This window comes from Marmota marmota, unplaced genomic scaffold (genome assembly GCF_001458135.2).
Source record: "Marmota marmota marmota unplaced genomic scaffold, marMar, whole genome shotgun sequence".
Taxonomy (NCBI): Eukaryota; Metazoa; Chordata; class Mammalia; order Rodentia; family Sciuridae; genus Marmota; species Marmota marmota.
This window is the reverse complement of record NW_025999869.1, coordinates 4,403,049-4,417,332: the sequence shown is the minus strand read 5'-3', so window position 1 is coordinate 4,417,332 and position 14,284 is coordinate 4,403,049. Positions and strand designations below refer to the sequence as shown.

Sequence of the window (14,284 nt, the reverse complement as noted above, 5' to 3'; positions counted from 1 at the left end):
CACACACACAGAGGAAAGGGAGAGGGAGGGAGGGAGGGGGAGAGAGAGAGAGGTGGCAGGGGAGGGAGAATGAAAATATCCCACTTCCCCCTCCAGTGTCCCCCCGAGAGGGGACCACTACCCTGACTTTCAACAGCATGGGTTCATTTCTAGGACTTTGCCCCCTTTCCATCCATCTCCTTAGATACTGTCCCAATCAGTTCCTTCATGCATCCTGCAGCTCCTCCTGTGGGGACATGCCGGCCCTGTGGACACGCAGCTGCATGCAGTCTATTTTGTTGCTGATCAACACTTGGGAAAGTTTCTGGTTCAAGGTAACACTGAGCTCAGTAATTCTGCTTCCAGTCGCTTTAAAACTAAAAACTGTCCTCCTAAGACAGGTGGTGGCTCTGACCTCCTGGCACTCCTGTCCCCTCCACCTCTTAGTTCCTGAAAAGGCCACACTCTTTCTGTCTCGGGACCGCGCCTCGTGCTCTTCCCTCTCCCTGGCGCTGCCTTCTGCTCCTTCCCGCCTGAACCTTGGGCTCCGGTGCCCACAGACTCTCCTTCCCTGCCTGGGCTGGGTTTCTCCTGGGCTCTTTTCCACACAGCCCTAGTCTCTCCCGTGGCTCTACGCATGATTTATAATTGCATATTCACTTGTATAATTATTTGCACCGCTATTTGATTTGATTTGATTGATTTTATATTACGTCTGTACAGCTCTGGGGATCAACCCAGGGCCTTGTGCATGCCTGGAAGCACTCTGCCACTGAGCCACACCCCAGCCCTTGGAGGGTTATTGTTTAACGTGTCATTTTTGCTGAACAGAGGACGGGTCCCACTTGTTGGTGGCTGTGTTGCTCTTACCTGCAATGGTGCCCAGCACAGAGTAGGAGTTCAATAAATATATATTAAATGACAACCTGAACTCTCAGGGATCTGGGAGAGACTGCAAAGCCTTTCCGCATTTGTCTGCCAGTGGGCTGGACTGTGGGAGGGGACACACCAACCGAAGGCTGTCTGGGAAACACCGAAAACCTTCACACTCAGAGGAAGTGACCCTTGAGGCGATATTTGAGAGATGGCTGCATGTTGCACCACTCCAGAGGTCACCATACTCATTGGAGCGCATGTCAGTGGTGCCCCCTGGAGGTGTGGAATAGAATAGCATCCAGGAAATTAGCAGAGGGCAGGCAGGACTGTGCCAAGGTGCGGGAGTGTCAGCCAGGCAGTCATGGTATTTCCACGGAGTGAGCGCATGTAGCAGTAGAGTAGGCAGGGGAGCAAGTCATAGAAAAGCTTGAGCACCTTGTTACACAGCCCGGCCTTTCCCCTGCAGGCATAGGGAGCCATTGAAGGCTTCAAAGTAAGGGCAGGGCCCCATGGATTTCCCTTGAATACACCGCAAGTCCTTCTCCTCTGAGGCTTCTGCAGGAGGTTTCTGGAAGCTCCTCCCCATCCTCCCTCCACACTCAGAATCTCTCTCTCCCTCTCACACACACACACACACACACACACACACACACACACACACACCTTCCTCCCCATCCAGGCCCAACGCCACTCCTAGGGAAGCCTCTCCGACGTGATGCCTGCTCTTCCCCAGTCCCCCTGTCCCCGCATGGTGCCACAGAGTTGTCCCCTGCAGCTCTTTTCACAGTTGTGATGTTATATTTGCATCTGTGACTCTCAGGTCAAGTCCCTTGTGAGCCAAGCCATAAGCTTTGGGGACAAGAATTGTGCCTATCCTGGCTCACCAGTAGGATCTCCATGCCGATCCAAGTGCCCAGCCCGTATCAGATAGTCCATAGTGTCTGCTCTTTGGGAAGTTCCTTCTGCCGGTGCATGCGGAACACCCACTAGTCGAGCTGCTGCCCTGCAGGCTGGAGGCTGGTACTTTGGAATAGTCTCCAGGAGAAACGCCAAGTCCATGGAAATGGGCCCCCGGCGGTTAACGCCGGGTGCTTCAGCTGGCGAATGGCAACGTAGGCACTGTGAACCCAGGTGCACCGGCTGCCAAGTCCAGCCTTCAATACATTCAGGGCCCTGACACCTCAAGGTAGCAGCTGTGCCACAAACGTCTTTGAAGTCCTCATGGCTCCCAACGTGGTGCCCAGCACCCAGCAGACGCTCCACAGATGTTTGCAGATGTGAACCCAAAGCTCTTGGGAGCCCTTGTCCCCAGAGAATCTGCGTTAGCTTCCACAGCTGGCCCAGGGGTGGAGCTGCTCCTATGGCCTCGGGACCAACCAGTTTTTACAAATTATCAACATCTCCCCATTAGCTGTTGCAATATTAAATTGTGTGACTGGAAATGAATGAATAATCCCACGGGCAATCGAGGGAGCCCAAGCAGCCGGATTTAATAACAAGTGCTGCCCTCTCTGCAAGCAGGAGGTCTCCCTAATTAAATATTAAAAATCTATCCACACGGGCGAGAGGAAAAAAATTGCTTTTTCAGCAGCACAGCTTGGAGACACTGCCTCGGAAAACCCGGGCACTGTGGGAATGTCCTCTTGGGGCCCCAGACCTGGGAGCCAGGGACCACCATATGAGGACCACTGCTGGTCACCAGGTTCAGACCACACAAGTGTCAAGATGCCTGGCCACACCTGGTCCTTCTGAGCTTCACAGCCACCACGTAGAGGAGCAGAGGCACAGAGTAGGCAGCTCCCGCAGGCACACCAGGTGTCAAATGGCAAAGCTGGGCTTTCCACTCAGTTCTGTGGGGCAGGAGAGCTTATTTGGTTAACACAGCAGTTAAGAATGGCCTCCAACAAGCCTGGATTGGAACTCAGGTCCCCAGCTTGCTACCTGGGTGGCCTCTGGTGGGTGCCCTCATGTCCCTGAGGCTCAGGTGCTTTGTCTTTAAAAGATAAAGCTCTCAGGGTTTTAGGAGGGTGTCAGGAGATAATGCATACCAAGGGCTCCGTGCCTGGAGGTGCTGTCAGCCACTGCTGTGGTCAGTGAGGGATGTTCCCATCAACACCCCATCTCTGCCAACCCCTCTGCCTCAGAGATGGCCCCTCCACCATCGAAAGCATCATGTCTAATCCACTACCTCCAGCCCGGACGCCTTTTTCTCTTCCGAGGGTTGTTAGCATTTATCGAGCACGTATTCTGTGCCCATTGCACCTCTACTTATTATCTCATTTAACTCTCCTGAGACTCCTGGAAAATAGGGAGTATTCCCACCTCCCAGATGTTGAGCCTGAGGCGGATGGACATGTCCGTTGCCAGGTCTATGTGAGCCTCTTGTCTGGGTTGCAGAGGGGGACCCCAATAGCAGCACTCAAGCTCCGACCGGCACTCACCCTTCCATGGCTTCTTCACCCTTTGTCCTCCAAGTTTACGTAACAATAACTTTTTATGGATTTCTTCACATTAAAGTTCACAAATATTCATTTCAGGAAATTAGAAAAAAATGTAAGATCTGTATGTATAGATATAAGCTCTTCACAGCTCCTCCCTCAGAGACCCACCATGACGGTATGAATGTGTGCATTTTAGAAGTCGGAGACAGGACGGACAGACAGACAGATGATGGGTACGATATAGGTAGAGATGAGCCAGATGGAGAGAGATCTTCTATTTCATCTCACTGTTTTTCCACTTCTAGGAATTTTTCTGAGAAATAATTTGAAGTTGGTGCAGCCCAACCCACATCTCTGAACCTGGCCCCATCGCCTCCTACTTTCCTGGATTTTGCTTCAATAGTTATCTCACCTGTTCCTGGTGTTTAATCCCTCCCCCTGATGACCACCAGGCCTTGTTTCCCACCGCAGGGTCAAGAGATAACTAAAGAAAAAAGGAGGAAGTTACTAATTAGCTAGGGAAAAAAAAAAATAACTTCCAGTCTCAGGAGATTTTCTCCAGCCTGATAATCATCTTTTTTTATTTTAATATATTTTGTAGTTTTTCATGGACCTTTATTTTATTCATTTATTTATATGTGGTGCTGAGGATTGAACCTAGCGCCTCACGCATGCTAGGCAAGCGCTCTACCACGGAGCCCCAGCCCCATGAAGTCAGATCTCCAGCCCCACCTGACTCAACCTTTGGTGTTCTAAACAGGAAATGCTGAGCCCTTGGGTATCCTAGACGAACCCCAAATGTCTCCCATTGTAGGCTTTGTTCACTGAGAAGGGGGCGATGCTCTTCCCCTCGCCCTCTCTAGCAGAGAGCTGGAACAAGGCAAGGCCTCGGGCCTGTTTGGTTCACGGAGAGTCTATGCTGCAATAAGCCCCAAGGAGAGGAAGGAAGCACTGTCCCCAGATGGAGCCTGGCCCTGCAGGGACATCTCCAGGAGTCCCAGCGAGTGGGGAGGAAGCAGGGATCCCAGCTCTCAAGATGAGCCTCAAACCCAGGGGAGCCATGAACAGCATCCTGCGTGACTCCAACCTGAAACCAACTCTGTGTTTGCTTTGCTGTTTGCTGTCCCTGGAGTGGTAATGGGTTCCCAGGCCCAGTACGGGATGGTCTGTGCCTGCCTCTCCTCTGGGCCTTTCCACTAGTCCCAGCCTTCACACACACTGTCCTCTGTCATCTGGTGGAACGGGGCCTGTCTTCTTACCCTGGGTCCTTGCAGAGGCCGCTGTGCCCACCAGAATGCCCAGCCTCCTCCTCACCTGGCCATCCCCTCCAGCTGCCAGGCTCAGGTCAAGGCTGCCGCAGAGTATCTTCCTCCACCAGGGACTTGACACGTCCCTGAGGCCAGGCCTGCATCAGCCTGCAGCCGAAATTTAGGGATACAGCCTGACTCCGTGCAGGGTATCCTGCCTCCTCAGTGTTGACTGAGACCCCTCCCCAAGAAAAATCTGTCATGTTTCTAGACTTTCACAAAGCACATAAAAGTCACTTGGAAGACACAGTATGGGCGGAGGAAAGGGGTGTTAAGCAGTGACTGCAGACCCAGGAAGTGACATCAGTAGGCAATGGTGAATAACAACTGGTCTGGTGGGGAGGCAATAGGGAGTAGTGGGGACTTCGGCTTACTAGAGAGCAGAAGCCCTATCTGAACCAAGCAGCCGCTCCTCAGTGAGTGTTGCCATGGGGGAACGTGGGCTTGGCATGGCATAATTTCAGATTTCTAGGAAGGATCCAAACATCCATATTTTTATATAAAACAACTGTTGGTGATACTTGCATTTAAAACAGTGAAGCAATGATAACACTCTGTGGACTGCTGGATTGTGATTTCTAAATGAAACTGTCAAATTTTGGGATTAACCACTCGACTGGCCAGACCTCCCCTTGGCCACGGTCCCTGGACTCTTGATGTGTTTCCTTCTTATCTCCTGTAGTGCTACTCATTTTTAGCAAATAATGAGGACTTGCTAAGCACCTACTGTGTGCAAAGTGAATATAAGACATTTTTTGGAGGAGGGGGACATCCAAATTAAAAAAAAAAAAAGTAAGCACAAAACATTGTCTCCCTGCTCCACCCCTGCGTGTGAGAAGTGCCAGACTGGCAGACACCTGCTGGGGGATTAATAATGAGCGCTTCAGAGGTAACAGAGAGCTCTCCCTGTGGTGCTCTGAGAGAGCTGCCCAGCACAGATGCACCCTAAGCCAGGTTTCAAGGGTGGGTGGGATTGAGTAGAAAGGGGTCTGTGCCCCCGTGGATTCTGGGAGTGTTGCCAAGGACCACTCAAGAGAGTCGCAGGGAATCCTGCGGAAGGCAGCGTGGCCCCCAGTGTAGATGCCTGCTGGGAACCTGGGCCTTAGCCTGGAGTTTCCGTAGCAGGGAGGTGACCTGTCATCAAGGGGAGAATCCCAGCCTGTCTCTGGGAACCAGTCCCGACCCTCCCCAGAGCCACGCCCTCTCTTCACCATTATTTTCTGCTTATATTATCTATTTTCAGTTAAAATAGATTTGGGGAGGACAGACGCCCACCCCTCACAGCCCCAGGCAGGCGGGGTTCCTTTGGGGCGGGGTACCTCCATGGGAACATCTGAATCCTGAAACAATTCCAAGAGGCAGCAGGGCTTTGAAACAGGCAGTATTTCCTCTTTTTATGATGGTTTCATTTTACATTTTTATTGGTTCTCCCCTGATTGCTCCCGGGCTCTCTGACGGGATGTGAGATGTGCTGACATTTATAGAAATCAATACATTAATAAATCACGAAGTTCATAATGTCTGATTTGCTTCTAAATGAGACAGAACTATTATCACCATAAAGTTGCACATAAAATATGCCCAATTGTGATGTATTATGTAGTCTAATCAAAGGCGTTTGAGTGAATAACCTTTCCCCAAAAGAAGGAAACAATCAAAGCTGAATAACTTCATTAATAATTCAAGGTGTGTCTGCCAAGGCTTCATTTATTAAGTGCACAGTTAAGAGGCTCCCAAGCTGAGTCCTGGGGAGATGGCACCTTGACACAACCGACCTGCCTCCGGGCAGGCATGCGTACACCCTCGGCTGAACTGACTGCAGTCCCCATGTTTGCCAGCTCATGGTCCAGGTGAAGGTAGTGTCCAGCGCCTTCTCCAGCTAAGAAATGAGCAACACAGTTCTGACTGTGTGGGTTATTAAAGGCAGAGGGCAGGAAGCCTTTCAACAACTCCAGGGGGAAGAAGCAGGCACATTCTCAATGACCGCCAGTCTTTACGTGGGTTTGCTGACAATCCAGGCCTGCATTTCTAGTCTCCACCACCCACATAACCGCTTGCTCCACGGCCCTCTTCAGACTGAGGTGGCCGGTGATCTTTCACCTAGTCTTGTGGCTGCTTATGGCCATTAAGGGTCATATAAAAGATAATGTGCATGGTTGGACCGGAACTGGCAATTGGTGTCTCCTTAGCAGAGATGATCACAGAATAAGGACATCTTCCGACATGGAGGAGAAGCCCTTTAATTAACTAGATCCATCAGAGAAGGCATGATTGTGACCTAGACAGTGTCTAACTGAGTTCTGCTGCTGAGAAAAACCCTGAAAATCACAGTCCTAACACATATCAGATGGGAATGATGTATTTGAGTACCCACTATGTGCATAGAGCATTTTACATATCTTATCTCACTTAGATTTACAGTTACAGGTGGGTCTGATCATAACATGAATTAGTCTAATAACTACAGATCTCCTAGGGACAGTGAGATGAGCAGATCAATTCTAAAGCTGTTACCTGCTCTCGGAGCTCCCAAGACCTGCAACGACATAGGGATACATCAGACGGAGCGCAGCAAAAGCTCGCTTGGCCAACTCCTATTATTTCCCACTTGTGGTTGTTCTATCTGGTGCATAGAACTTTACATTCACACCAATAACAAAGGAAGGGCTTATTAGCTTCGATGACAGAGTCTAAGCTCACCCCACGAACTTGGTTTGTACTCTCCGGCACACTAATTAGGGATAAATGTAGGCCAGCTACTCTGAACAGCAGCAGTAATGGGTGGAGGTGGGCCGGACTGGAGATGGCCCTTCCCAAAGCACGACCACTGGACTTCACTCGGATCAGCAGCCAGAACGAGGCCATGTTGGGAATATTTTCACCAAGGACATTGGGAAATGCTGGGCCCCGAGCTTCCCCCCACTCCCCAGGAGCCCACTGTTAGACATCAGGCAGACACCAAAGCCAGCTCTCCACTGGAAAGCACCCTCGGCAAGTTGTCCAGGCGCCCTGAAGCGCAAGCCCCTCTGCACACGGCAGGCTGGGGAGAGACGGGTGCTTCACTCCTTCACCTGACCCAGGTCCCACGAGTTTCCCCTGGGGAGAAGTCCTAGGCTGACCAGCCTTCCAATCCCCTGCACCTTCATTTCTCCACCTTAAGCCAAAAGAGCCCTTTCTCCCTGGACTCTCTTCATTTGCAATGAACCGTCACTTCAGCTCCTTGGTCAAGAGAAGACTAAAACCCACCCCCTCATGCTCCTATTTCTGCAGAAACACTGGAGACCCCCGACCTGGGCAGCGCCTCTCCCCGACATGGGGCAGCAGCGCTCCTTAGCTGGCCATCTCTGATGCTGGAACTTCGGGGCACCTTCCTGCTGAGTCCAGAGGAGAAGTGGCGGGAGGTGGCTGCTGGCTGGTGGCAGGATCCGTGACACACTGAACTAATCGCCCCCTAGAGCGGCAGAGATGCCGGAGTCGCCCCGGGGCACTAAGAGGTCTAGACTAAAAGGTCTGCTGGAAACGCCATCTAGACCGTTTCCGCCCGCGGCTGAGACACTGCAGCGAAGCTCCAATTCTGCCCTGCAGGATTGCTTTAGAGGCGGGAGGGCACTGAGTCCTGGTGAAACACCTCCTAGGGTCCTTCTTTCCCCAGCCCCGGCATCTAGACAAACCATTTCCCAGACACGTCTTTGCTTTGACCATCTTGGTCAAAAACATGGGATCAGAACAAGTCATAACTCTAACTTGTGTCACAGGACCGTGGCTTGTGTCACAATCATGTGGTGACTTCATGGACCTTTGATTGTTGCATTGCATTTCTGATCATTTATTTCTGCCAGTAAATGTCCCCTACCTGAGAGAAGCAAGAGACACTCTCATCTCCATATGCCTCAATCTGTGCTGACCTAAGGTCACACTAAAACATACTCGCTTAGGCAGAAAGGGCGGCAGACGGAAGGGCACTGTCGATTAAAGAATTCTCGACTCATTTGATCTTGAAAACCTGCCATCTAATAGGACTAGCATCTCTCAGAGATTTTTTTTTTTAAGAACTCTGTTTTTTCCAAACCTTTTCAGGACGAAAGTATAAATGAATGAGAAATGTATAAATTCAATTTTGCTTAAAGGGGGCAGAGGGGGTTTCAAGATTAAGAGAACAAATGCTTGGAGCAAAACATGATTTGAGTTTTATTGAACCAAGAAGACTGAAAAAAAATATCTGGAGCCTTCAGAAAATCTTTATCACAGCTCAGCTAAGCACTCCCGGGACGCGTTGTTAAGTTTATAAAATTCAGAGCGGATGAGTTCTGTGCACGCTGCAAGGGTCTAAGTGGCCTCAGCTGGAAGCATCTAAGCCTTAAGGTTTAAGGATGGAAAGAATTTTCCCCTCTGCCTCATGCAGGTACCAACAAAGATCTTCACCCCAACTGTATGAGGGGAGGCTGTCAATCAAAATGGTGCTGACCTCCTCAGAGCAAACCCACCATGTTGAAGGGGAAGGAGGTGACATTTCTGAATGCCAGCAGTCCATCACTGACATAGTTTTAATGTAAACACCATAGTTCAGGCAACACTGAACCACTGGTCATACTGGAAATGTGATTTCAAGAGGAAGCACAGCATTCTGTGCTTTTATGGTCATTGTGTCATGTAAATCATATGCAGCTCTTCCCAATTTCCTTTGAGTACAGCTTTAGAAATATCCCACAAGTTTTAATATGTTGTATTTTCATTGTCCTGTAGTTCCCAAGACTTTCTAATTTCCATGAGCTGTTGTTTTGATGCATGCGTTACTTAGAAATTAGATCTAAATTGCTTGATTTCTCACATTAAAGGATTTTCTGGTTTTCTTTTTTTGCTATTGATATCTTGATTAATTTCAGCCTGGGTAGAAAATATTCTGAATAACTCCAACTCTTCAAACTTTATTGAGACTGCCTAAGTGCAGGGGGCAAGCTTCATCTCAGCTACTCTGGAAACTGAGGCAGGAGGCTCATTGCCAGTTCAAGACCAACTCTGTTTCAAAATAAAAAAATAAAAGGGCTGGGGATGTGGCTCATCAGTAGAGTGCCCTTGGTTCAATTCCCAGTACCAAAATAATAATAATAATAATAATAATTGTTTTTCAAAACATAGAGGCTGACTGACTTTATGCCTCAGGAAATGGTCAATTTTTGGTAAATATTCTACATGTACTTGGAAAAAAATGTGAAGTGGTCTATGATTGTTGGGTAAAGAGCTCTCTATAGGTCAGTGGGGCCAAGTTCATTGTTAGCTCAGACCTTCTGTGTTGATATTGATTTTTTTATAGTCTGCTTGTTTTATCAATTGCATTAAGGGGTGTTTTCAAATCTCTAATGTGATTGTGAAGATGTTATTTCTTCAGTCCCATCAGTCTTTGCTTTACAGGCAGCCCCTCCCCATCTTTACCAAAGCTTCTCAACTTCTCCTTCATCCACTGTGCACACGGCCATGCCGGCTTTTCTGGATTCAGGCTTGCAGGGCACCAAGGCCTGATCTTTTTTTTTTTTTTTTAAGAGAGAGAGAGAATTTCAATATTTATTTTTCAGTTTTCAGTGGACACAACATCTTCGTTTGTATATGATGCTGAGGATCGAACCCGAGCCGCACGCATGCCAGGCGAGCGCGCTACCGCTTGAGCCACATCCCCAGCCCAGAAGGGCTGATCTTTTCCAGCAGTTTCTCTTACCTTGTCTGGGCTGACGCGTAGCAAGTAGTTAGGGTTTTATCTGACGCATGGTGTCCTGTGTTGGAGATTTCCTATTTCTCTTTGGACATTAGCAGTTTAGCGGTTGCTTTTCCCTGTGGTTTTCTTGGGGTTTAACCTGCTTGGGGTTTGTAGTGCTTATTGAATCTGTGGCCTCACATATTTCATCCATTTATAAAACTTTCATTTATGATCTCTATCATTCTTTATAATCGTTCCTCCCTTCGGGGACTGCAAATTACATGTCAGAAATTTTCATTGTGTTCCATATATCGCTTATGCTCTTATCTGTATTTTCCATTCTTTTCTCTCTCTCTCTCTCTCTCTCTCTCTCTCTCTCTATCAGTCTGTATGTTTTTCTATTGCTCTATCTACCAAATTCTCTCTTCCTCTATGTCTAACCTGCTGTTAAATTGGTCTATTTATTTGGTAAATTGGGGTAATATATTTTTCAATTCTAAAATGTTTAATTGCCTTTTAATATACCCTGGTTCTCTGGTGGAATTTTACAGCCTCTTTACCTATTTTCTCAAGGATATGTTCACTGTATATTAAAGTCCATGCCCGATTGTGCCAGTCAGAGCCTGGATCACCTGTAGATCTGTTACTATATTCTATTTTCTTCCTCTTGCCCCGTCTCTTAACATGCCTGGCAAATTTGCATTGAATGGTGGATAGTAGAATAAAAAAAAAAAAATGTGTCAACTATGTGGTTGAGTCTTCAACTTCTGGAAGGTGCTGGGGTGAAGGAAGATCCACTTGTTTGGGCAGGGGCTTCACTCTTGGCCCTCCAGTACCTTCACACTGATGGCTGAGACCCTCTCTCCTGGCTGTTCTCGGTAGAGTTCAGCTCTGCTGCAAGAGAGCTCACTGTTCGGGGGTCTTTCAGCTTCTGCACCTTTGCATGTGCTGTTCCCTTGTCCCTCTTCCTTCAAGACTCAATGGCTTCTCCCCTCCCCTGAAGCTTTCTCTGGCGGCATCCCTCCCCACCAGTTCCATGCCACCCCAGTGGCATTGATTAGGAGCTTCTCCCCTCTGCCTCCAGTTCTTGGGCTTATCCACACTGCATTGGAATGACTTGCTGATGAAGAGTTTGAGGCCAGCAGCCCAGAGCACCCCCCTCCCAGGGGTGTTATATTTGGCATACGCTGCGTGTATTAAATGCTAAGTGCATTGATCACATCTAAGAACTAGGAAGCACAATCTTTTACTTATGACATCTTTTGGAAAGTCTAGACTCACTGGGTTCACCCCCTCTCAAGGGGCAACAGCTCTCCAGTCCTCAGTCCTGCCACTCTGTCCACCCATCACTGTACTCATCCAAACCCCTTGCCAATCTCAACTGGCATTTGTGTTTGCAACCCTGGTCTATGTGTAGGCCTCCCCCCAGTTCAAGAATTATACATGTTAGACCTTGTGTTCTTCCACCCCTTTCCCAGTACCTACCACATGCCTGAGGTGCTGAGAAAGTCAGTCCATACTTGTAAACTTTTCTCTATCAAAATACTACCTAAGCACTTCACCCAGGGCAGTGAAGCTTCTCTAAAATAGTCTCACCACGGATACTTGACATGATGCATGTTAAAAACCACAGGACTGTGTGACCCAGAGTGGACCCTAATGTTAAACCGTGGACTTCCATTAACATGATCTTGTTGACATTGGCTCATCAAATATTACCAAATATTACAAATACACCACCCCAATTCCAGATGTTCATAATAGGAGACCCTGGGGTGGGGGGTGTATAGGGCTGCTCTGTACTTTCTGTGCCATTTTTCTGTAAACCTAGTATTGCTCTAAAAATATAGTCTATTAGTACGAATCAATCAATGAATGTATACAAATACTTCTGACCAGAGTAATCAAACTAAATCTAACAAAATAAGTCTCTCCCAAGGCATGCAAGTCAGGAGACATGAATACCCAGCCATGCGTACTAGCACTTTTAGGAGCAGCAGGGAAATAAACCATCCCTGTCTGGGGTTGTGAGTTGGGGGTGGGCACTAAGACACAGTATATATGGTAGCTGTGCCACCCACACTCTTAGTCAGGGGTGCTGGCAAAACAGGAGGAGGTTCAAATAACAGCTCACAGGGAGAACCAGCTGACCACCAAACAGACCAGAAAAGGCCAACAGGAGGCAGCTCCCCCAGACCACTGGTGGTTCTCCCAGCTCCCCCAGACCACTGGTGGTTCTCCCAGCTCCCCCAGACCACTGGTGGTTCTCCAAGCCTGACGTTTTGTCCTGTGTCTTGTATATGATGTAACAGAGCTTAGTCGGCGTCCACTCGGCCACACATCTTAATGCGTGACCTCTTCTCTCCAATAGTTGTCTCCGTCTTCTGCAACTGAGTTACTTCAAACACTTAAGAAGGGATGAGAGAAGCCAAGGCTTGTAGATTGTAAGCTTCAAGGGAGCAGAAAACAGTTATTTTCTCATTAATGTATACATAGTAGAACGTCCCTGATAATTGTTGAGCAAGGAAGTAAATCAGCCTGCAAGATATTCAGCTTTGAATCACAATCATATGGGGTAACGGGGGCTTCCTCGTGGAGGGAATCTTGTAAGCCACTCCTCCATCCCACTCGTGGGTATTTCCAAGGACCCATTCACATCCGTGCATCCTCTGCCGAGTGCCATCCCATCTCTCTCTGGGCTGCATGGCTGCATGGCTGAGGGCATGGCTGAGGGCATATGCTCCCGGAGCCTGCTGGGAGGTGGCCCCATGGCTCTTGCCTGTTCTGACCATGGGCAATGGATGGAGAAGTCAGTCCTGCTCTGCTCCTGAGATGGTGACCCGCACATTCTCAGAGGGGCAATAAAAATGTGTTTTGTGTTTTCAATGAATGGATTTGGTAAAATGTTTTCTTACTTTTTCCTAGACATCGCCTGGTGGTATTACCAGTATCAGAGAGGTAAAAAAAAAAAAAAAAAAAAAAAAAGTTTAAATTAACTTGCGTACTTTGGTCATATTAGTTGCAAAGGAAGAGCTTCTTGATGAAGCATCTATTGTGCAATTAGTCTTCTCATTCACCCACTTTCCGTGCCCCTTGTTAGCAAATTTGACCTGCATAGAAAAAGTTGGGAATGTTCTTTTAGAGATAAGTCCTAGGAAAGGCTTTGCTTCTCCTTAGAAACTGACATATTTTCTTTTCATGAGCAACATGACGTACATAAAACTCAGAGCTAATTTGTGGCTGGAGTGTAGTAACTGCATAGGACAAATGGCCTGAATTTCTGTGTTCTCTTTTCCCCTCTTGTCAGCATTTCCTGAGGTAGTTTTTCTCTATTTTACTACGTTTATTTCCTATGATCAGCTTCAAGTTCTAAGGCAACAAAGTGGATGTGTTGAAATAGACTGTGGGGGAGGGGATGTGCAGACAGAGGGTGGGACGAGGAGGTTCAGACCTGAGAACCCAAACTCATTCATCCCCAGGGCTAGGCAGGCAGCTTCAGTGATTAAAAGAAGCAACAGTGAACCAGAGGGAGCCCAGAGGCTCCGGCTGCCCAGATGAGACAGTCCCTGCCCGGCTCTAGTGGACAGTGACCTGGCAAATTTGAGACCTAAGTTGTCAAATAATCACATTTTTTTCAAAAGAAATCAGGAATCCAACCTGACACATGAATCTCTCACTGTAAACATTCACAACCAATGAAAAACACATGTTTTACAATGAGACCTCACATTGGGCTGGATTCAGCCCACAGGCCACCATTTGCAACCTCAAAATAAGGGGTGGGCATGAAGTCCAACCCAGACACCCCTCCCTAGAGAAGCAACCTTCAGCCCCAGGGGAAGGAGGCAGCCAGGATCTTCGGTCATGGCCGTGTTCAGGAGTCTCACAAGAAACATCTCACCGGGAAGAAGACCGTAGCCGCACAGTCTGAGGGTCTACTTACACTCAGGCGTGGGGCTTATTAGGAACAGGACTACCTCAGGCTGGTTAAA

The 14,284-nt window shown here is 48.3% G+C and overlaps 1 protein-coding gene across 5 annotated transcripts in view; it reads left to right on the top strand.

Moving 5' to 3' along the window:
• Positions 1-14,284, top strand: part of Kcnip1 (potassium voltage-gated channel interacting protein 1) — a 193,174-nt gene that overhangs the window by 161,196 nt on the left and 17,694 nt on the right. The window contains exon 2 of one of the 5 annotated variants that reach the window (XM_015492629.2): positions 13,218-13,250. The exons of the other annotated variants lie outside the window; for them this stretch is intronic. Coding sequence (XP_015348115.1) covers positions 13,218-13,250 — 33 coding nt within the window. The remainder of the gene's footprint in view (positions 1-13,217; positions 13,251-14,284) is intronic. 5 annotated transcript variants of the gene reach the window in all.